The sequence below is a fragment of the Argentina anserina genome, chromosome 3 (assembly GCF_933775445.1).
Source record: "Argentina anserina chromosome 3, drPotAnse1.1, whole genome shotgun sequence".
In the NCBI taxonomy this organism is placed as follows: Eukaryota; Viridiplantae; Streptophyta; class Magnoliopsida; order Rosales; family Rosaceae; genus Argentina; species Argentina anserina.
In genome coordinates, this window is record NC_065874.1 from 18769761 (window position 1) to 18796104 (window position 26344).

The following is a 26344-nucleotide window of genomic DNA, read 5'->3' on the forward strand; positions in this document are numbered from 1 at the left end:
GAGTGATTAGAGATCACAGTGGTAATTGGATGAGTGGTTTTCAAGTTAATCTTGGTGTTGGTGAGATCCTCGAAACTGAGACATAGGGCCTTTTTTTTTTATTGCTACTAGTCTCCATCTTGAAAAAATGAGAGACTGATTCAACCATCTTGGTCCAATTATTGCAGAGCAATATCCTTGCTAATCATCTTTCGGGTCCTCTCCTTCAAGAGAATTTGATGCAACCCATGACTTCTCTAAACATTTCGAGATGCTAACATGACTACGGATGAGTACTGACAATGAGTTAAAAGGTTAAATATCTTTTGACTCACCTCCTATAAAAATAAAATAAATAAAAAAAGAGAGAAAAAGAAGTTTTAACGTAAAGCAAATCAACATCTCGAGGCATCAGGGTCTGAGAAAAGGAGTGTTGAGAGAAAGAAACGGAAGCAAAATGGACGAAGCTGAATTCCGACGCCTTCTCCTTCTCTTCCCAGTCGTCCGATCTCGTGACTACCATGTAATTATCTCTCTCTTTGCTTTAGTTTCCTCGTCTTCTTCTTCTTCATTCCATCTTTTATTGTTTATGTGAATTCGATTAGTCTCCTTCCTCAATATTTGCCTTTAGCCGATGACTGGATGCACTTGTGTTCGGAGGAGCCCTATATCTAATTGGATAAGCGCTTCTATGAACTTGCGTCTTTCAGAGCCTTTTCTTTAATGTTTTGGTGCTTTTGGTAAATTGGTGAAGCCATAATTTTATCTTCAGTTTCTATATTTTGCTTGGAAGTGAGTATAGATTTTGAGTTTTCTTGTTTCTCATGGTGTTGGTGGTGCATTAGTTGTTCCTTGTGATATTATTCGTAGGAGAGAAGTAATGTTTGTTTATCATTCCTTTATTGAATTATGTGTGAATAAGGGGTGTTAGTGCGTTACATAGACTTTCCTGGATGTGTGGTTACACGAATTGATGAAAAGACATCTTCCTAGAGCATCTACTGGCCCAAAAGGGAGAGGATACCCGGGCCCTTTGTGAGGAGGCACCCCTTACCCCCAAGTTACAGGGCTAGTTCAAGTGACTAAGAAACTTCGAAAGAGGAAAGATAGACTTAGTGCTGGGAAATGTTGGACTGTTGATGGCCTATTCTCCGTTGCCCATAATTTTAAACTGTAAATATATGTTTCATAAGGTATTTGACGTGGGTGCTTCTGAGTTGTTCCTTTTATGCTTGCTTAGAAATTTGATCTTTGGCAAGAGCGGGTGTTCTGTGGAATATAGGACCCTTGCTTATTTAGTTTGTTTTTTAAATTCCTTGTGTAGAGTGGCTACCGAGATCATTGCAGTCACTTATGTTTGTGGACTGTTTGTGGTTCATTTTTGGCATGTTGGAAGAGCTCGTGCAGCTGCTGCTGGGCTTGAAAAAGGAAGAGCTCGTGATTTTGAACCTGTTCTAGAATTGGTAACGGTGGTTGGTCAGAGGGAGGAAGTGGGTTTCTTAAGGTGTGGTGGGATGGTTAGCTCGTGTAGTTGTAGGGATAAATGTACTCCTCCATCTCTCTCAGTATCTGTATCTGGATAAATCTACTGTGCGTTCTATTGAAAAGGGTGTATTTACCCACTAATAATCCTAGCTTTTTGAGCATAAATGATCATATAAAGATTAGTTATCTGGTCTCAACGCACATGTTAGATTAATATATTGTGTCCATTAATGCTTCTACTTTGATATTCGTATGTGTTTCCCTGCCCAGTGGTATTTGAGTCAGGTTAATGTGGTAACAAGTAGTTTAAGGAGCAGTATGTTTTTAACATGAATATTCACGGGTATGATTTTTAGATTTAGAGTCGATTGAGTAATGACAATAAATAACTTTTTTGTTTTTTTTGGCTTGAACAGGCTGTAGTTGTCTTTATTTAATTTTTTTTTTAATTTTACGATTTGCGTGTGGAAGAGCTTTTCTGTTGAGTTACCATGAATTCCTTCATTGTCCTTTTTGTTGAGCATGCTGGGTCATACCAAGAGGGTGTATGAGTTCTATGAAGTGTACAGGAAGAGCGAGAATGATAAAACTCTATGGGGAATGTGGAAGGTTGTTGTTTTGTTTTTGTTTTAGGAGATTCAGATGGAGCAAAATAGAAGGCGTTTTGAAGATTCTCATGGGAAGAGCTTTTTTGGTTTGTAAGTTTATGGTTTTCCCTAGTGGCATTGATGACTGAAGAGGTTAGACAAGAATCACATGATTGATGATTCACTATCAACCTTATTGTTAGACTCATAAGAGCTACTGGAGTGAGTTGATATAGTTTGTTAACCTGGAAGATTATATCTTATTGGTAGTGCTGTAATCCTTAGGTCTTTGTGCACCGTTTCTCTAAATTGGTTTGTAGAATCAGGATCTCATGTCCACTATTGTACTTTGTTGCCTTCCTGTTTTACTATTTACAATTATTTTATTTATCTATTTTCATCGAAGAAAAGAGAAACGCTTCAAGGTTTTAATTTATAATTTCATGGGTCTGGTTTGAAGTTGGAATTTTGATGATTGATTCTACCACCTTGGAAACATTTATCTGTTTCTATCCTTTTGTTCCGGTCCAAGCGTAGATACTGATGCTTGTTAGTGTCCTGTACTTTCGAATAGTAGGAGTAAGCTAGAGCTGTTTCTGGCAAGGATTTCACTCCAATGGGTGAGTTAGGGAAATTCCAACCAACTGGTAGAGTGAGGGACACACTAGGCTTGGGTGAAGAATATTTAAGTACCGCTTCAGGTTTTTTATAGAGAATATTGGAATACAGAGATTGTGATACAGAAGAAAAGTCATAAGATTTTTTCCTTGTTTTTATTTCACCTATCTCTTCTCCTCTGTTTGACTCTCTTGTTTTGCTGTTTTCATTTGTTTTTTATGTCCCAATCTGATCCTTTACGCCGTTTAGAACAATAGGATTGCTAAGTTTCTTTATACTTGCAAACTATTAGTCAAATTAGTTAATTTTTGTCCAAACAATTTTGGTGGAACTGATCGTGAGGCAGTGACTACTTTATTTATTGTGATGTTTCACCCTTTGATTGTTATATATGAATTAGTTCAATTGATATCAACTTTATTTAATTTCAGGCTGAATCAGAGAAATGTAGGGAGTCAACTTCTAAAACCGCAGATTCTGAAGCGGTATTACTTTTCACATTTCAAAATATTTACCATTTGCTCGCTTATAGGTACTTTTAGTTGACTGATTTGAATTTTTTTAACAGCTAAAAGAATGGCAGGATGCATGGGATGAGGGAGAGAACAAAGACATGGAGAAGGAAACAGATGATGTACCTGGTAAGGCTGGTATGCATACATCACATTCATCTGGCAGACAATTCCCATCTTACTGTTTGGGGTTGAACTGGGGGCCATATCATAAACTTCAGACCCACTAATGACCATTGGATCATTTTCAGTTCAACATGTTATAACAATTTGATGGCATCTTAGATGTTTCATACGTGGGTTATAAGAATGAATTTTGGGAGAGCTTTGAGTAAACCTCTTTACATGATTGGAAAATGTTTACGAGTTCTTATTTCCTTATGTTAACCATCAAAGATAGATAAACTTTCTTATTTCCTTATGTTAACACACGAAAAGGTACACGAAAAGGTGTTAAGGTAGAGATTGCATGGATCCATTCGCAACTAAAGAGCAATTCAGTGGTATGTGGGTATTTAGGTAGAACTTATATTGATTACAGTTATCTGGTTTTGTATTTACAGATGCATTCTGGGACAAGCTAAAGTTGGTTGCTGAGAGGAAGGTATTTCCTTGGCATATGTTTTATTGGATTCTATTTGTTATGTGGAGATTGCAGTATACGTGCTACTAGGCTTATAAAAATGACTGTTTCAATCATCTAAGACACGTCTAAATGCTTGCAGATATTTTGAAGCATGAATATGTTGATGTGTTTGTTGTTCTTAAAAAGCATTTTTATTTCTATGCATATAGTGATTTTAGATTGCAAATAACTATGCCTGATATGTGCCCCAGTTATCATTGCTCATGTCAGCCTTTATCAGTTGGAAAGTGTAGTCCCACCTATGATTGAAATAGTAATTATTTGAGATGCCTAGTTTTAGAGAAATGGATGCGGATTATGTACTAGTACTTATTCTGTATAGTTGTGGTGGAAAGCTGTTTAAGGAAGTTGAACTGCGTCTGTGAAGGGTACTTATGTTTAGCATCAGTCTATGGGGAAATGGGACAAATTCCTAACTTTATCTGGTTTCTAGTTAGCTGATCTTTTTATTATTTTTAGTTAGAGTCCAGCATCATAGGAGAAATTTTGGAACTACAAAGGGTGGGTGGAGGAAGAACTTTGGAATTTCTCTCTCAACTTTGTTTTTAATGTGCTAGCAGTATTGTGTCTTTTTATTCGTGGTCAAATTCTTTTGTTTTGTCTTTTTGTTTTTCTTTCACTTTTGGACGTGGAATGCTTATCCACTAATTGTACACTTCTTGTCAACGTAACAAAATATCAATTCAATTTATCTGGCATGGCAAGGATGAGTTCTTGTTCTTCAATATGTCCATTGGTGTTACTTATGCCAACTATCTACATATCGGGATTTTCCTATTCATTATTTTCCTTCCCTCTGTCTCAACTTTCAAATGTGAAAAAGCCTTGAATAAACATTAAATCAACAATCATTTTTTAAGTTATGTCTACAAGATGCCCACTATCATGCTGAGGCATGTCATTATCCTACAAGAAGCACAACTTTTACTTTTAATTCAAGATATGGGCAAGAAAGACCCCATATTACCATTGGTGCTTTTTAAAAACATATTTCATGCAATCATGCCTCACTTTATGACATTACCTTGGCAATTTTATCGTGGAATCAATGAATATATTTAAAGCATAACATTTCAATCTAATGTGTATCCTTTTTCGGATCTTATACAAAAGCTTTCATCTGTTTTAAGTTTCTGTATGTGCAACCACCAGCATGTATGCTAGAGCGAGCATGCTTGTGTACCTGTGCTGTTGTTAGTCTATCTGGTATCTGGGCATCTGGCAAATGAAACAGTCGTCAGCTGTTTATTGATTTCGCTTATAATTTTTTCCTTTTTACCCTTTGTGTCTGAATACTACTTGAGAAGGGGCTACATTTTTTGTAACCTTGGTGTTAGCTTATCATTACCTGGCGTCAGAATTTTGAAATTTATGTTACTTTCATGTCCAAATATACAAATATTTGTTGGAACCAAGAAGAATGAAGGAAAACTAACTTCTGGTGCTTAATCGTTCAGGTGGGTGCCGCAGAAGCAGAGCGATTTTGCAAGGCATTCCAACGAGTTCATAAGAAACTAGTATGCTCAATATTAAAGTCATAGATCTTATACTGTATCCAGTTTCCATTGTTTGTCTGTTATATTTTTCTTGGTCCTATCTGTTACAGGTCTATGAAGAACTGAGTTTGGATGCTGCCAAGACTTTTCTGAACTCATCATGAAAATGCGTAGCATATAGTTTGATTGTGTGCTTCTGTAGATTTTCATGTTATAATTGATACTACTCATCCTTCCTTTGAACAAAGGTCTTATAATTACCCCGAAACAGATCATAATGTTGCTACTATTGTTTTGGGTAAAAACGTGTAATCTTTCACATTGTTAGACATACTGCAGAAAGGAAAAAAAAGTAGATAAGTTCAGACTTATGGATTGACATGATTTTCACTCGCCACATATTTTGGTTGTTTGTTTAATTTTTGTTTGGTTTATTTCCAAGACGGGGAAACATAGTTGTACTTTCCTCCGCTCTCTTGTCATCACCTTGTTTCTCATACTATCGTATCCTCCTATACTGATTTCTGGATCTGATTCTAAAGTACAAACTGTAAAGGAAGTGATCTCAAACTCTGGTTTGAAAATGCGAGATATATTCTTGTGCCCGTGCAAAACAGCTGATGAGCTGAAACAAGGAGTCCGACTCCCTAAGATATGCTCTAGTAGCAGCCACTAAACATTCGAGTTGTGCTACAGTTTTTTGGTTGTAGAAGTCAGAGTTTCATACTTGGTAAACAAGCTACTATTTAATCATGAGGTTGACGTCCAACTTAGAATCTACAATATTAACCAAGGTTGAAGTCGTGTTAAACCAAACATGTTTGAAGCAAATGGAAAGGAATGCCTTGGATGTCTCACAAGAAATCCATACTTGAGAGTTGTGTGACATGTACGTATCCATCGTAAGTCTTTCAGGGTTGAGTCTGTGGGTATGTCCTGATGATGATAGTATAACGTAACCAAGCTCACATAAACTTTTTGAAAAAAAAAAGTCTCCTAGGAATGAGATACCAAAGTGATTAAAAAGTAAAATCCACGAAACGACGTCGTATGGACGAGCTTCTCTAACCTCTCTCTTCTCGGAGAGACTTCGCAGTCGTCGCCGAATACGATTTCGACTCACTCAATCAAAGGAGCAGACTCAACTCATATTGTGCATCCAATTCTTCGTGCATCTCCGACCAACTGTGACTGCCACCAGCCATTCATAAATTCCGGCAACAAAATCCAGAGGTTGATGCTTTTCTTTCTTCCTATTCAATATTTTCTTCTTCCTTCATAATCTTTTAGCTTAAAATTCCTCCAATGAAGTCAAAGATGTTGCACTTAGCTCAAGTACTGTTGCATATAGTTCAGTTATTCACAGTTAGTTTCAAGTCAGTGAAATAATTCAGACTGAAATCCGATGTTATTGTTAGTTTTTGTGACCTAGATCAGCAAGGCTGCAATCCTATTGTAGTTTCTGAACCCCCTGCTTGTGTTTCAATCTGTTCACTCACTGACATGATGCTTGAATCGTCTTTGGCTTTGATACTGACTTTTCATGTTTCAAAATGCAGTGGCATGTGGTCATTACAGGTTTCCAAGACACGGGTGAGGGCTCTCTCTCTCTCTCTCTTTTGTTACTGTCTTCATTTACTATACTTTAGAATGACATTTGACATTTTGTTTCTATGTTTTCTTGCAGCTCGTCTCCTCACTCTCATCGCTTGCTTGTCTATCCGATGTAGAAACCCGATTGAGAGCTTTATGGAAGGACCCAGATCCTCAAACTTCAGAGGCGCTTTTGCGTTTTCATGATGCCATACATTCAAACCGTCTGCCTGCGGGGTCAGCCTTAGCCTGCAACTTCCTTGTGAACACTCTGACAAGGTCAAAAGATTATGAATTAGCATTCTCAGTTTATGCTAACATGGCTGAGGTTGGTATTATTCCGAGCTTTATGTCATTAAGTTGTTTAGTTTCATGTTTTGTCAATGCACGGAAGCCAGAATTTGCAGTTGGGGTTTTCGGCTTGGTATTAAAGCGCGGATTTCAGTTCAACGATTATGTTATGAATCTTGTGTTAAAGGGATTTTGTTCGAATAATGAGGTTGACAAGGCAATCCAATTGTTTAGTGTAATGGGAAGTCATTTTGTAACACCTGATATTCGTAGTTATAACATTCTTATAGATGGACTTTGCAAAGCAAAAAAGTTGGAAGAAGCAGTGGAATTGTTGGTTGATATGGGGTTGTCAGATTCAAAACCAAATGTGGTTACGTATAACACGTTGATAAATGGATTTTGTAAACAGGGTAGAGTGAACGAGGCCATGGGTTTCTTGGAAGAGATGAGGCAAAAGGGTTTGGAAATGAATGTTTTCGCATATAGTTCCCTTATAAGTGGATTTTGTGCACAAGGGAATCCGGACAGGGGGAAACAACTGTTTAATGAGATGTTAAACAAGGGTATTTCTCCTAATGTGTTTACATATACTTGTTTGATTAATTGTTTTTCGAAGATGGGGGAGTGGAAAGAAGTCACTGATGTGGTGAATGATATGACACAATGTGGAGTTCTCCCTGATGTTGTTACTTACACAGGTATCCTTGATGGTCTTTTCAAAAAAGGAATGGCTACAAAAGCCATGGCGATGTTCAATTTAATGCTATCTAAGGGTACAGAGCCTAATACTGTAACATACAATGCTATGATTGATGGATTATGCAAGGAGGGGTTGGTGGATGATGCTTTAAAGATCTTTGAAGTGATGAAAGGGAAAGGTGTTAAGCCTGATGTAATTACTTACAACACATTACTAATGGGACTATCCTCTGATGGGAAGGCTGATGAGGCAATGAAACTTTTCAGTAAGATGACAAATGATGAGAACTTTGTTGAGCCAGATGTTATGACATATAACATGCTCATTTTGGGACTATGCAAGGAAGGTAACCTTGATCAAGCTATGGAGATATATCATGCAATGATTAAAAGAGGCATCTCTGGTAGCTCTTATACTTATTCTACTTTGATCGACAGATGCCTACAGGAAGGATTAATTGACAAGGCGTTAGAATTCTGGAGATATGCAGTTGACGTGGGAGTTATACATAACTCAATCACATATGGTGTCTTGATCAATGGATTTTCCAAAAACCAAATGCTCAGGATTGCAAAAGGACTGTTTAGTAAAATGAGAGCTTCTGGGGTCAGTCCTACAGTAATTGACTACAACACTTTGATGTCATCGTTGTGCCAGGAGGGTAGTTTGGAGCAAGCTAAGAAGTTGTTTCAAGAAATGCGAACTGAAAATCATTTGCCTTGTGCCATCTCATTTAATACCATAATTGACGGTATTTTAAAAGCTGGAGATGTCAAATATGCTAAAGAGTTGCTAGAGGATATGCTCAAATTGGGTTTAATTCCCGATAGAATAACCTTCTCTATGTTGGTAAATCGGCTTTCAAAACTTGGGCTCATGGATGAGGCTAGAATGTGCGTTGAGAAGATGATTACTCGTGGTATTGAGCCTGATGTCTTTGTATATGATTCTTTACTAAAGGGCTATAGTTCTAAAGATGAAACCGAAGAAATTGTTAGTTTGCTTCATCAGATGGCAGACAAGGGTGTTGTTCTTGACCAAGATATAACTTCTACCATCATGGCTTGCCTCTGTCAAATCTCTGATAATGTTGATGTGATGCAGGTTCTCCCAACTTTTTCCAAAGGGACATCAAAAGAAATAAGCATTAACTGCAATGAGCTATTGATGAAAGTCAAAAAATCATATCCGCAACTTAAGTTATGTGATTCTTTCTCCTGAAGAGGTTTTCCAGTGCCACAATAGTGTGTTGCTTTTGATGTGCTATGATATGTAAGTCACGTTGTCCTTTGTTTTATCTAATTGTAAATTATATGGAATTTTACGATATTTTCGTATTTATTGTTATTACTTCTCTTATCACTCCATGTACTATTTTTATCATGGCAAGTTATGTTCATAAGTCATAACTTTCATAGACAGTTATGTGCAAAACACTTTCTAAGGTTTTATAACAATTTGTCTTCTTTATTCAAGGCCCATGCCATGGAACTTGAACAAAAGAAAAAATGGGTAAAGGGACTAGGTTGGGTGGTATTTATTCAAAAGTGAAGGCATCTGACGTATCAAACTAAAACCATTCTAGCTGTTACAATTCATAAGTTGGTGACAGAATCTCATTGGTTTGGTTGCTCACTAATTGCCATTTTTGTTTTGCAAAAGTACAAATATAAACATAATGTGCTCTGTAGTTCCTTTTGGTCATGTTTATCTCTCTTGAATCACTTGCTTAATGCTCCAACATGAAAAGAATAAATATAAACATTCATACATGCTTGTATCAACTCTAGTATGTTCTGTATGAATTTGGGAAGTGTTGATCATTCTTTTATGCATTGCCTGTTTGCACCAAGCTCAGTTGTTAGTAATGTGGGTTTAGCCACAACATGTCTCGGCTTTACTTGGCAGAGGGGTGCTTGTGGAAAGAAAATGATTCTGTGGTCTCTTAGTGAAGGTGTTAAATTTTGACCCTAAAATGGACAAGTTTTTTTATTTAAGAGCATATAGGTGGTAGACGTACTTCGCTTCTCCTTGTCTAAAACTAGTAGCACATTACATAGACATTCTAGTGTTTATTCTTCTTTGTTGGAGGGTGATATTTTGTCTGATGATATTCATTTATCTTTTTATTCTTTTTTGTATAACTTTCTTTGGTAATGCCTTCATATTTTTTTTCCTAAAAATAAGTAGGCTTTACCAGCATGAAAGGTATCTATTGAAGGATTGGATTATAGTGTTTAATAGATAACGTATGAATTGCATCTCGTTACGGACTAAATTGTTTTAGGTTGCTGTGCTGACTCTGTTTGCCTTCTTTATGTAGACATTTTTATCTGGTTATGGTGGTTTGGAAAGGTTCCTTAGAACTCCTTATGTGTTTCTGGAGTCTTTGGCAACTGGGCTTTTCTCTGGCACTTCCCATTCTGATGGATAGTAGTCCGGAGAAGGTGTTCCTGAATGCCTCAGGTGATTTTGTATTCATGCACCTCCAGCTGGCCTCTGTTTTCTCCACTTTTAAGAACTATATTTATTATGGAACGAAAGCAGACATCTGAGGATATAAACCCAAAGCAACTGGCCATGATTTAGGTTTTTCCGTGCATAATGTGTATGCTGGGTCCTATAAAAGGTTAACCTTTTTTTTCTCTGTACTTTGTGGTGATTCGCCCTCTTTTGATTGGAAGAGAACTGTAGATAATTGGATAGATTGGAAGAGGTGGATTCAATATCATGATCCCATCGATTTGACCAGAAGATAGTTGGAATCATGCTGGACAAAGAACAGGAACACCTCAAACACACGGGTATCAAGGGAAGAAATCTTAAGATAATACTTGCCGTCCGCTTCTTTGTGTACCACCTGGATATAGTTTACCACAAGAAGACTTTACTGGATATATGTCGATTGTTTTGTAGGTTTATGGACTCTATTGTCAAGGTATGCAAATCAAAATGATAAATACGAGACAGTGGAACATCATACTTCTTTACTCAATTTCTGTGTAGAAAGTTGAAACATGCTTAGAAGTGTAATCTGTTTTGACTGGGTTGCAAGTAAGGGGTTGGAAGTAACATGCTTAGAAGTATACCATTTCAGCTCTGGTACACAAGCATGCACATGCACATATGTACAACTTTGTTTGGTCCAATGTTTCTTACACGTTTCTTATAGTTCACTCAGATGGTTTTGTATGCGCAGACCGAGATTTGGCACCAACTGTCAGCTCTAGTTCAAGATACTCAAGTCACTCAGATGGCCATACATAAAAGTTGTAATTTTCTCAGTACATTGGAGGGCATTTGAAGTATCGAACCATCAATCTAGCCTAGTACTAACTTGTACCTAAAACTAATGGCAATTTAGATCTCGTCTCTTAATTTGTTTTTTCACATTAAATCTGATGCATATATATTTACTACTTTTCAATGAACCTCCATTAGCTCAAGCTTTTTTTTACACTTTTCAGTTTTAACGGCATGGGGTTGCGGCAATCTCTCTTTCAGCAGTTGAGTATTCAAGTGAAAAATTAAAACGTGACAGTGAATATACAGTTTAGTATCCCTGTAAAATTCGTTAGAAGAAATAATTAACCACGTTTAGCATATAACAAAGTTCAATTTGAACTTCGGTTTACTACAAGTCTAGCATATCACATAGATCATGCAACACCAAATACGAAAAGTAGCAGATCACATGACAGTTATGTGACACCCGAAGTTTATGAGACAAGCACAGAAGTGGAAAACTATAGAGCAGTGAGTGACAAAAATCTAATACTAGAATCAAAGTGGGCTTAAACTGTCTAATATCGGATCCATCATTCTTTACTTCATTTTGCATGCAATTTTTCTAGGGCAAATGAGGCAGACAATAGCATCCAGTAAGAGTTTCACTTCATTATTTACTTCATTATGCTGAATTTAACCAACCGAAAACTACACTAGCAACATCTTTTATGGGTTATGAATACAATCACTGCTGTGCGCATTGCACCCTCTGTGCACCACCAGGCATGTCATCATCCTCGTCATAGGCCTCAGAATGAGCCTGGTGCTGTTTCCTCCTCATCTCCTCCTCCATGTTCACATCATGCAGAGTCGTCTCCTCACACTCATCCAGCTCCATATCTGTCAGCTGTTGAGATGATGCCCTTGATGGAAGAGCAACTTCCAAGGCCTTGACTTGCTCAAGGCTCAAAGTTTCAGGGAAGTCCACGGAGAAATGGATGTACAGCTTGCCCTTCATGAATGGCCGCTGGTACATTGGCATACCCTCATCATTGATAGCCTTAAACGAATCTGCAATTATGTAATTGATTACAAGATAAATAATCTGAAGAGATAGAAACTGGCATATCCAAATAGAAAAACAAAAACATTCTCTTATGACAGTAGAGTTAACTAACCTGGCTTCACAACTGCACCAGGGTTTGATTTGATAAGCAGCTGCCTGCCGTCCAAATGGTTCAGCACAAACTGAAAACCACATAGTGCATCTGTGAGCGACAAGGAGTGATCCACAAAAAGATCATCCCCCTTTCTCTTGAACTTTGGATGTTCCTTTTGCTGAATGATGAAAACGATATCACCAGTAATTGTGTCAGGCTGCACACATAAACAATGGAAGCAAGCAAACTAATCAGTTCCACATTTTACAAATAAGCATGAATGTAACACCACAATCAGAATAATTAAATACTTACAGCTTCATCAGCTTCACCAGGAAATGTAATCTTCTGTCCATTCTGCATACCCTTCTCCACATGCACTTCCAAAACCTTCTTTTCATGAACAACCTTTTCTCCTTTGCACTGTCCACAACGGTCCTTGTCGCTGATGGTCTCTCCAGTACCCTTGCATTCATTGCACGCATGCTGCATCTGTTGAATCATAGAGGGTCCAAGATGTCTAATACTGACCTTCATACCAGTTCCTTGGCAACCACCACACTTGGTAGAGGCTCCAGATTTTGACCCCTTGCTGCAAATTACAACAGGTGCCCATATAAGCATCAATATGCAATAGACAGTGAATAACGAAAGTACTTGACTGTGAAACAATTACTCACCCTTTGCACTTGGAGCACAACACATTGCGAGATAGTGAAAGTTTCTTCGAGGTTCCAAGATATAGGTCCTCCAAAGAGACCTTCAATGGATGAACCACATCTTCTCCACGCCTCTGCCTCCGTCCTCTGCTACCACCTGCCAATATAAATAAAATAGAAATTCAGAAACTTCTCTTATCTCTTCGAAACATACAAACTAGCACAACCACAAACAAAACCACAGGACCCTGACCTGGCATGCCTCCTCCACCAAATGGGCTGCCGCCACCACCAAAGAAAGACGAGAAGATATCAAAAGGGTCATGACCACCCGACTGCATTCCTTCCTTAAGTCCATCCTCGCCATACTGATCATAAATCTCACGCTTATCCGGGTCACTCAAAACCTCATAAGCCTGAGCCAACTCTTTAAACTGCAAATAATATCCAAATCTAATTAGACCCCAAACATCATAAAGTTCTCAATCAATCCAAACACCGCAACCGAAACCAGCTAAAAGACCCCAACCCATCAGCCACAAACACCCAAAGACTAAAAATTTCTAGGTCAATATGCAATCACATCAATAACAAACAGATCAAACCAAAATTCACACAAAGAATGAAAAACCCAGATGGGGAAATCGAGAAAGATTCATACTTTTTCAGGATCTCCGCCCTTATCAGGATGGTTTTTGATGGCGGCTTTCTTGTAAGCCTTCTTCAAATCTTCAGGGGCAGCAGTCTTGGAGACTCCCAGAATCTCATAGTACTTTGTGTTGTCGCTCTTCTTCGGCGCCCTACCTCCTCCTCCAAACATGTTCGATTTTCAGATTCGATAGAAACGCTGTTCAGTTAAATACAAGAGGGCTGTTCCGAGAGTATATATAGTTGGAAGGATCTAGAATGCTTGCTATGTTTTCATTGGTTATGGTCTTTTGTGGACCATTGTGTGAGAAATTTCCTTTTCTTTTGTAATTGAAATTATTTTTATTCTTTTTTCCTGGTCAAGAAGAGAATTGTTGACTGTGTATTAAGCCTCCCAGCAGCCACTCATTCGGAAATTACTCAGAGACTTGAACCTACTCTGAGGTTTCTCAGTGTTGTATTTTCTTTTTTCTTTTTGGTTGTTACAAAAAAATTGTCCCCAATGGACCCTCGATTCTGGTCATTATTGGGTAGCCACAATAGTTGAATGTATCGCCCCTCAAGGAAAACTATTGATGTCCCTCAACTAATGATTATCGAGTTGGGAATCATTGACCAAGCGGTACCAATCAATCGAATGATGTAATTTTCTTTAGTCCATCCCTCTAAGGAGCAATACCGGTGGGGAATGCCGGTAGAGGTGCCTAAAATCATGTCGGATATAGCAGAGGCTCAGCGACACCGCACTTTCACGTTTAGGTAATCATTTTCTAATTTTTAATACGGAAATCATGATGTAGCCGATTAGAGTTCCAGGTAACTTGAAAACTAACCAAGTTAAAGTCATGTGAGTTATTTGCACACATTTAAAAGTATAAAACATTTGAAAGAGTGTGTGAATAGATATTATAAATGACAACTTGATAACTCAGAGAACAATGTATCTTTTTCACCTGAGGGAAAATGGAGCAGAAGTTTTAACTTGAGAGAGAGAGAGAGAGAGAGAGAGAGAGGTCCATCAATGGGTTCACAGCCCCGTGATTGACTCTCCCTGACAACGACCAAACACACACAGCCAGCAAGCCAGCCACCTACTACGACGTCGTTTCCATCCTCCTCCTCGCTGCTCTTCAACACTCATATTTCTCTCTCTTCATAATCGCTAGACACTGCCTGCCTCACATTCACCTCAAATCACTTGAATTCCGGCATTGACTTCTTGGAGCCCCCCGGCTGATCAGACTCTGCAAGGTATCCCATCACCTCACCTCTAAGCTCCGATCAATCGGCACGTGATCTGCACGCCCGATTCTTTCCATTTCTGCTTTACTTATCAGTGATTAATGCTTTGGAGGAACTTGGGATTGAGCCCTGCGTATTTGGGGGTTTTAAGGTCGTCTGTGATTACTAATTGCTTTCCATCGTCAGAGTGTAGTTTACAATTCTTTCCATTTTTGGGATACAATGTGGGACTTGAGAGAGTTACCCTTATCTAGTTTTTGCAAACCTCGGAAATTTGACATCGGTTCAACTTGCACATGGGGTTGGAAGGTCTACTGTCAATTCACATTACCATACTTGGGCTTAGTTTCTGTTCAGATATCTTGCTTCCAACTAGAACTTGTTTGATAATAGAACTTGTTTGTAAGAGTTAAGCTAAGACATTCAGTTAGTGTAGACTGTGTAGTTTGATCGTGTGTCGTTATCGTTGTTATGTGTTGTTGCATTAAAAAATGCATATTTGATATCGGTTCGTGAACTTGAAAGCTACTTTTTGTTTTGTTTTGAAGTCTATATTACATGAGGAGATTGCATGAAATTAGGTGGTGGTGCTGCTGCTGCTGCTATTGGCATGTTTATGTTTACTGAAGCAACTGCTCTTTGGTGGATATAGTTTCTTTGTTGGAGATCCTTACCGATAGTTGAGAGAGCAGGGTATGTAACCTTTATCTTCTTTTGCTTTCTGCCATGTTAGTTCAAATTATTAGATTGTAAAAAAAAATTTCTGGAGCCAGATGATGTGTTCTCTTAGTCAGTTTTCTTTTGCCTTTTCTTTTTCTACTTAGCATTACTTGTCTACTTATAACTAATTTTGAAAAAAAAAATGTCTGAAGCAGGTTTTATTTGGTTGAGATAAAGTATTTGGTGCCATGGGTGTCTCGGGTAAATGGATTAAGGCATTGGTTGGCTTGAAAAAATCAGAAAAGTCACAATCTTCAGTGAAAGATGACAATGTCAGTACCATTTCTTTCTAATGTTTAACCTTCTATAACTTGTTGGTTTTTGGTTTTTCTTGTTTGTTGGTGTTTGGCAAGGTTGGATTAGCATGTCTTATTCTTAATCTTACTAAAATCTACCAGAATATTAGATCAGTGCTCTGGCTGTTATTTAGTTGGTCTTTAGAGAATTTAGGATATGCACCACCGGTGTTTTATTTGAAGATATACATATTCTTTTCTTAACATAAAACCACTTCCATGTTTGGAGATATCTGTAGTTTTTGGTTAGAGCTGCTGTTTATGTGTAGTTTGGATATTACATCCAGTTCAATGCATTTTTCGGTAACAGTTATAGGCTGTAGTGAGTGTAGTCAATCTACTGAGCCCAAATTCTAATCTTGAGTTTGTTCATATATTATCCAAAGTGAAGGAATTTATTGCTATCTAGTTTGGAACTGTACTCATCTGGATTTGGTGTTAAGAGATGTCTTTCTTCCTGTCCTTATGCTTCAAGCATAAAATTTTAGTTTGTAATCATTGAAAAGATTATCGAGTGATTCACTGAAAAGCTCCAATGCACAGTTGACTTTTTTGGACTATTAGTATAGACTGGGAATAGACTGGGAAGAGTTTGAAGAGCATGTGAAACCTTAAATACTGAGGACTAAGGCCTTAACTGACTCTCAGAGCTACACAAGCATAATCTTCACAAATTCAGACACTCAGATGAGTTCCAGCCCCAGCTTCAGCCTGCTCGGACTGGTCTGAAACCTTGTCTTCAATCTACCGGCATGTAGTTAGCCCAGTCTAAAGTCTCCTCGCTGAAGCTGATTTGGGCCTATATTTGAGTTCACACTCGCCTACATACTATCGGCTGCACATTTTCTTAAGATCATATTTTAGCTGATGGGAAGACCATAGTTGGCCTTGATCCAAATAGCTCAGGCTTACGGTAACCCTACTGTTATCATAGCTGGATGTCATGAGTCTAAATCTATACAAATATTAAGAGAAAAGTGCTTGTATTTAGGAATTTAACCTCTATCTAGATTTATATTGACCTCCACAAGCTCAGCTCTTTGTTTTGGGGAGAGGCTAAAGTTTTGTTGAACTTCATAACAGTAGTCCCTGCCTTATAAATTAGACTTTTAGTAACAGTGGTAAAACCAACATAATTTATTATGTTAATTATGAGACCTTGATTTTTAGTAAGCATATTAACATTCCAAGAAGTTGCAAGATATATTGAACTGTAATGTTTTAAATAGATCAAAGTATTTTAGTCTGACTTAGTTCCTTGTTTGTCAATCATGACAGAGGACAACTCCTAACAGGTTTAGGCACAGGAGAAAGCATTCCGTCGAAATTGATCCAGATAGACTTCAACACGAGTTTGATGCCAATGCTGCTCCACCAGTTGGACATACTCAATTAGATCCAGATGCTCCTTCTAGTTCACTTGAAGTACAGAATGCACAGAGTGAGCAGAAAGTTAGAGAAGAGTGGGCTGCTACATGCATCCAGACAGCTTTCCGTGGGTTTCTGGTATCAAGTTTCTCCTTATATGCATTTGCTCTTGGTCACCACCCAGCGCTCTTCAAGTATTATAACTTCTTATTATGGATTCAAATGTGCATTAGTTTTTCAAATGAACTAAACTAGGATTTCACATTCAAGCTTTCATGTTCTTAACACTATTGGATTTCAGACATCTCTACTGATTGAGGAGTATTACTAAAGAAGACAGATATGAACGTTTTTCAGAATTTGTTATGCGCCCTGCACATATGACCACACAAGTACACTAAGTTAAGAATAGTATAACTTGTAATTGCTACAAGGTCAGAATTTTAAAATTTCATCTGTTGTATAATGTGTAGTCATATGCTAGATCAGAGTCCTGCATAGCGAAGAGCCAAAGATGAAAGCAAGAAAAGTATGTTATGGGAGCCTACTGCTTAGTGGTTAATGAAGTAGTCAATTATGCTTATAAATAAATAAATAAAGTAAAGCTTGAATCTTTATTATCTCTATCACATGAAACTGGCTTCATGACTTGTGTTGTATCATGTTGTGGTAAACTCAGTGAAAGGAATCTTTTTGGCCAAATCCTGAGAATGAAAAAGAATAGACGTTTTATAAAAGAAAAATTGCCAAATTAATGAAACCTCTATCATTGTAAGGCTAAGTTGAATTCCATTTAGTGCTTTGAATGAGGGTCATATCAAGTGGTAAGGATTTACTGTTGCATACTGAAGTTAACTTGAAGTATAGATTGTGATGCAGTCTGGCAGATTATCCTTTTGTTGTGGCAAAAACTATTGAGCAACTGCACTTCTATACTATGTCATCTGATATTAAGTTATATAGGTGGCTATCTGAACTTGCATATTGAAATGTTCTTTTTTGCATTTTGGCAATTAGGTCAGCTTTTACGGTCCAATACTTAATTATGTAAAATCAAATTAGACAACAGATATTTTGTTCAACAATGAACTTTCATGAATTAGTTAGTAACAAGTTATCAATCCCCTTGTAGAAAATGTAGTATGGGCATATAGTCTGTTTGAGAAATTATTCGACGAGTTGGTTAAGGATATAGTACAGTATGCCCGCAATTTCGTATAGCTTTCTCTTTTCCACTAATAAAATAAACAATATATAGTTTTCAATGATGGTTCATTATATATGATCAGATTATATCTTGACATTTATTTATCAGGCCAGAAGAGCACTTCGGGCTTTAAAAGGATTAGTAAGACTTCAAGCCCTTGTCAGAGGCCATGCTGTGAGGAAGCAAGCTGCAATAACTCTTCGGTGTATGCAAGCTTTAGTTAGAGTTCAGGCTCGTGTGAGAGCAAGGCGTGTTCGTCTGGCATTGGAAGGTGAATCGACAGAAGAGAGACTACAGCAACAACTTCCAAATGAGGCTCGTGTCCAAGAGATAGAAGTAAGCAAATATTTGTGGTATGCATTAATTATAGAGATGATACAGCTATTGGATGGAATTATTATCTGTCTATCCTGATTTGTTGATGTTTTTAATCAGCATAATTGAATATGATTTCTCTCTACAAAGTGAGGGGGTGAGTTGTTCATGTAGTTTCCAATGTGCCTAACTGGGGTTACCGGGTTACATGATTCAAGTATTAGAATATCCAACTGGACTGGTACAACGTCCTCCGGCCACCTTGGGTTGAATCAATATCGTCAAAGGCTCTATTGGAGGGTTATATGAAGTTGCGTTATGGGGGATGATGAAAATGATTTAGTTACTTGGTAGCCAGATATAAGAAGTAATTATCAAACATGAAAATAGAAGAATCATAGCAATGAAGAACAAGATGAAGATAACAGAAATCTAGTAAAGGAGACTAGGGGGAGCTCCAAATAATCTTAATGCTTGAATTTAGTCCATTGCATTAGTGCATCCTACATGCTTACATGATAAACTGTAGCATACTGATGTATTTACTTTTAGAATATTAAAACAATGTAACTTGATTCTTCATGTACTGTAACAATTCCAGAATATTTAATCAGATAATTTATAATCATGTTTGGATGAAATCATATTTGTGTTCATGTTGATTGGTACTAAAAACCAATATCATCTTCAGAAGGAACTGAAGCATATTAAGATTATGAATGATGTCATAGTACACTCAATTGCAGAAGTAAGCCATAAAATATGTTGTTATAGCAATCTTGAAGTTTGTAATACTCTGTCTAATAATGAACAGTTCCATGATGCAGTAGATGTATGTCAATGACTCCTGCTAATAATACTTCATTGACTTTGGTCTGCTTCACCCTATATAGGCTTGCCTACTGCTTAATATTACTTAATGACGGTGGTGCAGGAAGGATGGTGTAACAGTGTAGGATCTGTTCAAGAAATTCAGGCCAAGTTGTTGAAGCGGCAAGAGGCTGCGGCTAAGCGTGAGAGAGCCATGGCTTATGCACTTGCTCATCAGGTGAAACAAGATAAAGCTTTGTCAACTTTAGGAAGTGGCATAATGTTATTTAGTTATTATTACTTTTTTCGCATTGGATAAAAGGAAGAATTAAGGAAAACAGTAAACACTAACACAGAGCACAAATGGAGAAACTTAAATGTCAGATATGCTATGCAGTCAGACTTAAGAGAAAAAGGACTCTGATCTTCAATGTCTTCTGATAAATATAACAATAATTACACTTCTCTTAAACCATATTCATATTCATTTGTTCTTTTTTGTTTCAAATAGAAGTTTCAAGTAGACTTATGTGGTGTTTAACAACCACTTTTATAATCATCATCCTTGTCTTCTCAGTGTGGTGTATCTCAGTTACTATTCCACTGAATCTCATATGTTTCAGTTTTTTTGTGAGGGTTATGCAGCCTCATGTTATCCAATTTAAATCAATATATAGATTACCAACTCTTCTAGTTGAGCTCATTTTAAATTTATTAATAAATTACACTGCAAATACTGACTATCAGCATGCATATGCCGCGCAGCATGCTCCTTAGTTATGGGTTCTAACATGTACAGAGTAATATACTTGTAAGACGAGAGATGGAAAGAAGCTTTTCTCTTCCTTCTCTACAGAGAAAGGAATGTTTGCATGGGTTTATTTAATTCATTCTCAGGCGACAGTGTCCTTTTTCTTTTCTTCTTAAAAGCATCATGCATAATACCTTTGAGACCCTTTCCTTTTATCTGTGTATTGGAAAGATGCATGTGTTTTAAACTTACTACATACAATAGACCACAGTTTTCCATTACAAATTTCTAAGCACATGTACCTACGTCCCAAGTTTCCAAGTATTAGTCTTTTACTTGTCTGTAATGAAGTGTTCATTCACCTGCTTGGGTTTAAACACAAGATTTATTCTGCAGTGGCAAGCTGGAACAAGACAGCAGTCTGCACCCTCTGGGTTTGAACCAGATAAAAACAGCTGGGGATGGAACTGGTTAGAAAGATGGATGGCTGTCCGTCCCTGGGAGAACCGCTTTCTGGATATCAATCTTAGGGATGGAGTAATGGTACATGAAAATGAATCAACAGAGGGTAAGGATGGCAGTAGATCTGGGTCGAAGTCTGCTGGCAAGAAATCTACTGTGTCAACCGTTCAATCAAATGTTTACAGTCAAAAACCTGTACCATTTCTTTCCGATGGGTGTGATTCTTCACCCACCAAGTCAGCAGGCATGCTAGAGGCATCCCTCACCCAATCTGGAAAGCCAGATGCCAAGCCTTGCTTGGAAGATTTCACTGAAAGAGGAAACTTGAAACCTGATGTTGCATCAAGATCCCATAGTAATCCAAAAGAGAGAACAGCAGGACCGGATAAACAGGCAAAGAAGCGATTGTCTCTGCCTAGCAATGGTGAGTCTCCGTCTTTGGTTGTGTTTGTGTGTTTCTCTAAGATTCGTTACTGATAAAGTAACAAACTCTTCTGAAATAGGACCAAGTACAGCTTTCCTCAATCATTAATTTTGAATAATAAGAATAACTTTACATAAGCAGGGCTGATTCTAGATAAGCAGCTTGCACATAGAACAGTCATATAAATTACTTGTCTGGAAGTCTTAAACACTGTATTAGCGGAATTATATGGGTAATGTCTATTGTTTTTTTTTATAACAAGGATTAACTCTGCTGCAACATGTTTATTTGTCAATCTGGTTTGATCAGGAGGTCTTAGTGGTCAAACTGCCAAACATCCAATTGGATCAAATATCAAAGGTACAGCCAGTTCTCAGAAGCCTGCCAAGGCTAGATCAAAACCCAGTGGGAAAGGGGACTTGAACTCTTCAAAGTGAGCCCTGCGAGCCGTTGATTTGCAACTTTAAAGGCCACATGGAACTAAGTTTCTGCACATTCCCCGTCTAAGAGGTTTAGTGTTTTATATATGTACATATTGACACATTCTGAGAGGATGCAACAGCAGCAGTTTCAGGAATGGATCAGTTGGTGATTTTGGAGGAAATAAGACTGAGTGGGACTGTTGGGTGATAGTTGTAGTTAGCAGCCTTGTTGTTAGAAGTTTATTAATATTTGGTATACTATTCCAGTCTACAATTTTCAAAGTAGTTGGCTTCGTGATTTGCCATTTACTTGGATAATAAGGAAATGGTTGTACTATTGTTTTGCCAATAATGGAACTCTCAGTTGGGGCGAACCACTACCACTACTCTGTTTGCAATTTCCTTAATATCAGTGACTTGTCACTTGTGCTTCCTATTCACTGTAGCAGGTTGTGCGCGTGGATGTGGTGCTATGATCAATTCATCGCAACATTTGGGTTTCGTTGTGCTTCCAGCAATTTGACCATAGCCTTGACTAGCTATATACTTCAACAGTACCTCCACCTGCAATTTAGCTCTTCTAAGTTGAAAATGGCATCACCTGCAGTTATCTTTCTGTTTTTCTCTTTTATATTCTCACGTTCAGCAGTGCTGATGAGCCTTATTGTGATTATCTGCAACTGTTTTTTTCTAAACCCGAGTAGCTGTAGTGATCCAAACATACACTACTTCCGGCCACCATGGTTGTCAAGAATATTTGTCATTATGCTGGAGATGCAATTTGGTTCGTTAATAAATATTGTATGCCGTAGCCAATCAGCCCAAGAAGCGAACCGATCACGAGGACTAGCCAAAGGGGAAGGTAAATAAGCAGCAATGCCGGTTGCCAACCAAATAGGCTCAGTTGCCAATGTCAGGTTAAAAGCCCTAACCAGAGAAGAAGATAAGGATTGAGAGGAGAAGGAGAAAAGAGAGAGAATCAAAATAGATACTTCATTCCATAAAGAGCAAAGGCTGAGAAACAGCTACATATAGCCTATGATGCACGAGTACGGGTACGGAATACGGATACGGGTACAGCATGTACGCGGATACGTTTTTTTCTAGTATATAGCGTTTTGGATACGTTTTGTAAAATAATATTTAATATATATATATATATAATAATTTTTAAAATTTGATCAAAAACAAGCAATTAAAAATTTATAACACCTAAATCTCATCAATTCTACAATAAACATAACTACATAAGTCCATGAATTAACTACTTAATAAGTTCAAGCAAAATAAAAAATAAGAAGTACTAAACATGATATATAAAATGTGATGTCTTCCTCTCTTCAATCATCTTCATCCTCCTTGTCAAATATTACACCCTCCAAGTCCAGAGAGAGAGAGTATGAGGCTGAAGGAAGTAGAAGAAAGAATATATTTTATCTACCTTTAAATGACAATTTTAACTTTAAACGTATCCAAATCATATTCGGACCGTATCTGATGAGTTGACTGTGCACTACATAGTTAGGATACGTTTTTTATCCATGGATACATGTATATGGCGTATCCAGACCTACCCGTATATGGTACGGGTACGATACTGACATACCTATATTTTGCCGTATCCATGCTTTATAGCATATAGCAAAGGTAACCACTCGGCCACGTGGCGGCTCGACTTAAACCTACTTTCTTCAAGAAACGACATCTTTTCCCTAACAATATTGCCCCCTAAACAAACAACTTGACGTCAAGCATATTTAAAATCTGGAAAACGAGAGATGATGTCTGCAGCTTCCTCCCAAGTAGCCTTTTCTTCAGTTGAACCCAGCCAATGAATCAACCACTCAGTTACAGCAACATTGTGCTTCTTACTCATTCTTCTAGCCAATATCTTACTCGGGAACCATCTAGGGTTGTGAGGATCCACCTATGGAGGAAGATGTGGTGTTGTTACTGCCTGCGAGCCAATTTTCTTCTTGAGGAGAGATACATGAAAGATAGGGTGAATCTTAGCTGAAGCCGGCAATTGCAACTTATAAGAAACACTTCCAATTCTTTCTTCAACCTGATAAGACAATAGTACCTTGGTGCAAGGTTGTGAATCTTCCTTTTTGCTATACTTCGCTGCCTGTAAGGCTGGAGTTTCAAAATACACCCAATCTCCAACGTGAAACTCTCTTTCCACATGTCTTTTGTCATACTGCAGCTTCATCCTAGACTGTGCCACTTCCAAATTCCTTTTCAAAAATAGCTTACAGTTCATATCTAGTCTGCAATTGCCAATCAACATTAGTTGAGCAGGCACATATGGTCTGATTGCTGGAGGTCCATAGCCATAGAGGGCTTGAAAAGGAGTCATTTTGATAGTTGAGTGGTGAGCTGTGTTGTACCAGTACTCAGCCCATGGCAAAGCTTCCATTTAAGTCTTTGGTTTTTCTCCCCCACTGCACATCTTAGATATTGGTTCATGGTTCTATTCAGATTTTCAGTTTGGCCATCAGTTTGAGGATGTTAAGCAGTGCTTCTGTGTAGAGATGTGCCTTGCAGTTTAAAGAAAGCTTCCCAAAAACCACTTGGCCACGTGGTGTCTCGACACTGGACAAGACTAAACTAGGATTAACCCTAATTAACATATAGTTAATGGCTACTTAATAGTTAAAAGGGTTGTGCCCTACACCAAGTCGAACAACCTACTCTCTCCTAGCACAATAAGGAAACGACATCTTTTCCCTGAAAGCCATTAACTATTAGGACAAATCAGGCACAATTAGGGCTGTAAACGGTTCCAAAATCGCTAAAAATAGCTGGAACCGTAAACCAAACTGTGTTATTTAAACAGTTCGGTTTTTGTGTTTTTCAAAGTAGGAACCGAACTAAACGGTTCCGTTCCGGTTCCAGATCTAAAACGGTTCCAAACGGTTCATGTAGCTGAAACTCTGCATAAACGATTAAAAACTAGAAAACTCTATAATCTGCCTTTATGTTAAGATAGTAACTTAGTAACATTTAGCTGAGTTCCACATCTACTTGCAATCTCAGAACGCCATTCAAACAAGTATCAAACAAGAGACATCAGATCAGAGAGGAGCAAAGCAGAAAGTCTATTACATCTCATACAGCTCACAATACTAGAATTTGGCATTCATGGATCAGAAAGGAGCAAAGCAAAAAGTCAGAAACATCCTTCATTTTCAAACTCAACTCATATTAAATCAATAAATCTCCATATGTCAAACTCAATAATGAACTCAACAGCAATAAGCCAATAACCAAATCGAGATACAAAAGAGACATCAGATCCTCAAATACTATTGATTATATACTACTATTAGTCAAAATATTTACAGGCAGAGAAGATAAAAATAATGCAGTCTATGTACATGAACTCATCAATCATGGAACTACAATCTATGTATGTGAACTCGATTGGATGAACCCTTGACCCCCAAGATTTACCATTGAAGACTCCTCCTGTGAAACCAAAAGTCATACTAAAGCTGTAACATGATCAGAAACCAGCTCTCAAACCTCAATTTGCATGACTCCAATTTGCTAACTAACACCAGTGACAATACACCACTAATCTGAAAACTTTACTTCTCATATTGCTTCATCTCTGCTCTTAGACTCTAAATACAACTTTATTTCAATTGAATGTTTCATGTTTGTGCTAATAGGCCTAGTGTCTCGGTGAACACAGCAGAGTGCTAGTAATTCAATTAGTTTATATTTTTTATATGTGGCGCCATTGAATCACTAAGTATTGATTGGGTTATAAGCAAGAAATGGGAGCAGCTCGTAATCTTGAAAGAGAACTCCCCAAAATAAACATGAATATCAAAACTACTGCAATCAAATCCCAATCTACTGATCAAAACTATAATGCCTAAATCTTATTCATGCTTTAAGTAATCACAAAACCCAATCATACAAGCTATTACATATTTATCATATGTGAAAGGTCCAAAGAAGAAATCACAAACCTTAAAATCAAATAGGAGGCGAGCCGAAGTTGACGCCATTGCATTCAAACGCAGACGGATTGGTGCAATTGGAGGCGATGGTGCTCGGATTGGCGCATCGATGGTGGAAGCAGACGTCGCGGTTGGAGGTGGAAGAGAGGAAGAGGTTAGTGTCCGACTGTTGGAGATGGAGGAGAGGGAGGGGATGAGGGAGGTGGAGTGGAGGGCTGAGAGACTCGGTGGAGGTGGAAGAGTTTAGAGGCTTTGCCTTTGGGAATGAAGAGGTGAGACTGTGAGAGGCTCCTAAGAGCGAGTTTGCGACATAGGTTTCAAGGGAACACAGACATGTACTGATCTAAGTGAATCTAACAGTCAGTATTGTAATAGCTTTAAATCCAACGGTTCCAGTGTTTTTAAAAAACTAGAACCGAACCGATCCGTATATAAACAGTTCAGATCTAATGGGTGACATCATTTTTTTATAGGAATCAAACCGAACTGCTGTTAATCGGTTCGGTTCCAACGGTTCTTTAAGAAATCGGGACCGATTAACAGCCCTAGGCACAATAGAGAATTGTTTTAACCATCGGGTATTAATTACAACCTAGTCCTAGATACCAAAGAATTTTTTTTTCTTGGACCAAAAAAAAATGTTCTTACTTTTTCTTCACTCTATTAACTGAAGAACCAAACGAGAAAACAAAAAAGAAAGAAAGAAAGAAAAGTGAGAAGGCCAAGCTTTTATTTGAATTGGTGATTT

The 26344-nt window shown here is 37.8% G+C and overlaps 5 protein-coding genes across 10 annotated transcripts; 3 read left to right on the forward strand and 2 right to left on the reverse strand.

Annotated features, from left to right (window-relative positions):
• Positions 1-370: 370 nt before the first annotated feature.
• Positions 371-5712, forward strand: LOC126787596 (uncharacterized). 4 transcript variants are annotated; one of them, XM_050513446.1, is made up of 6 exons: positions 371-502; positions 3101-3154; positions 3238-3319; positions 3745-3785; positions 5285-5344; positions 5434-5697. In XM_050513446.1, the coding sequence occupies exons 1-6, from the start codon at positions 437-439 to the stop codon at positions 5485-5487; spliced, it is 357 nt and encodes a 118-aa protein (XP_050369403.1). In that variant the 5' UTR covers positions 371-436; the 3' UTR covers positions 5488-5697. The 4 variants fall into 4 exon arrangements, with proteins under 4 accessions (XP_050369403.1, XP_050369406.1, XP_050369405.1 ...); XM_050513449.1 differs by having other exon boundaries at positions 389-502; positions 3253-3319; positions 5434-5712; XM_050513448.1 differs by having other exon boundaries at positions 389-502; positions 3238-3310; positions 5434-5687.
• A 701-nt stretch (positions 5713-6413) lies between these two features.
• On the forward strand, positions 6414-11196 carry LOC126785996 (pentatricopeptide repeat-containing protein At4g28010-like). 3 transcript variants are annotated; one of them, XR_007671153.1, is made up of 5 exons: positions 6414-6556; positions 6883-6916; positions 7011-9182; positions 10234-10539; positions 10605-11196. XR_007671153.1 is itself a non-coding variant. In XM_050511694.1 (3 exons), the coding sequence occupies exons 2-3, from the start codon at positions 6887-6889 to the stop codon at positions 9129-9131; spliced, it is 2151 nt and encodes a 716-aa protein (XP_050367651.1). In that variant the 5' UTR covers positions 6414-6556; positions 6883-6886; the 3' UTR covers positions 9132-10213. The 3 variants fall into 3 exon arrangements, 1 of the variants encoding a protein (XP_050367651.1); XR_007671152.1 differs by having other exon boundaries at positions 10234-11196; XM_050511694.1 differs by lacking the exons at positions 10234-10539; positions 10605-11196 and having other exon boundaries at positions 7011-10213.
• A 591-nt stretch (positions 11197-11787) lies between these two features.
• On the reverse strand, positions 11788-13801 carry LOC126789493 (dnaJ protein homolog). Its single transcript, XM_050515655.1, has 6 exons — positions 13619-13801; positions 13211-13391; positions 12979-13114; positions 12614-12890; positions 12317-12515; positions 11788-12209 (listed from the first exon to the last, which is right to left on the reverse strand). The coding sequence occupies exons 1-6, from the start codon at positions 13775-13777 to the stop codon at positions 11884-11886; spliced, it is 1278 nt and encodes a 425-aa protein (XP_050371612.1). The 5' UTR covers positions 13778-13801; the 3' UTR covers positions 11788-11883.
• A 775-nt stretch (positions 13802-14576) lies between these two features.
• Positions 14577-22005, forward strand: LOC126785869 (protein IQ-DOMAIN 5). The gene is made up of 8 exons (XM_050511531.1): positions 14577-14856; positions 15396-15540; positions 15723-15839; positions 17142-17369; positions 18547-18774; positions 19688-19801; positions 20711-21200; positions 21510-22005. The coding sequence occupies exons 3-8, from the start codon at positions 15756-15758 to the stop codon at positions 21635-21637; spliced, it is 1272 nt and encodes a 423-aa protein (XP_050367488.1). The 5' UTR covers positions 14577-14856; positions 15396-15540; positions 15723-15755; the 3' UTR covers positions 21638-22005.
• Positions 22006-23549: 1544 nt separating this feature from the next.
• LOC126787218 (uncharacterized) lies at positions 23550-24041 on the reverse strand. The gene has a single exon (XM_050513136.1). The coding sequence runs from the start codon at positions 24039-24041 to the stop codon at positions 23550-23552; it is 492 nt and encodes a 163-aa protein (XP_050369093.1).
• Between the last annotated feature and the right edge of the window lie 2303 nt (positions 24042-26344).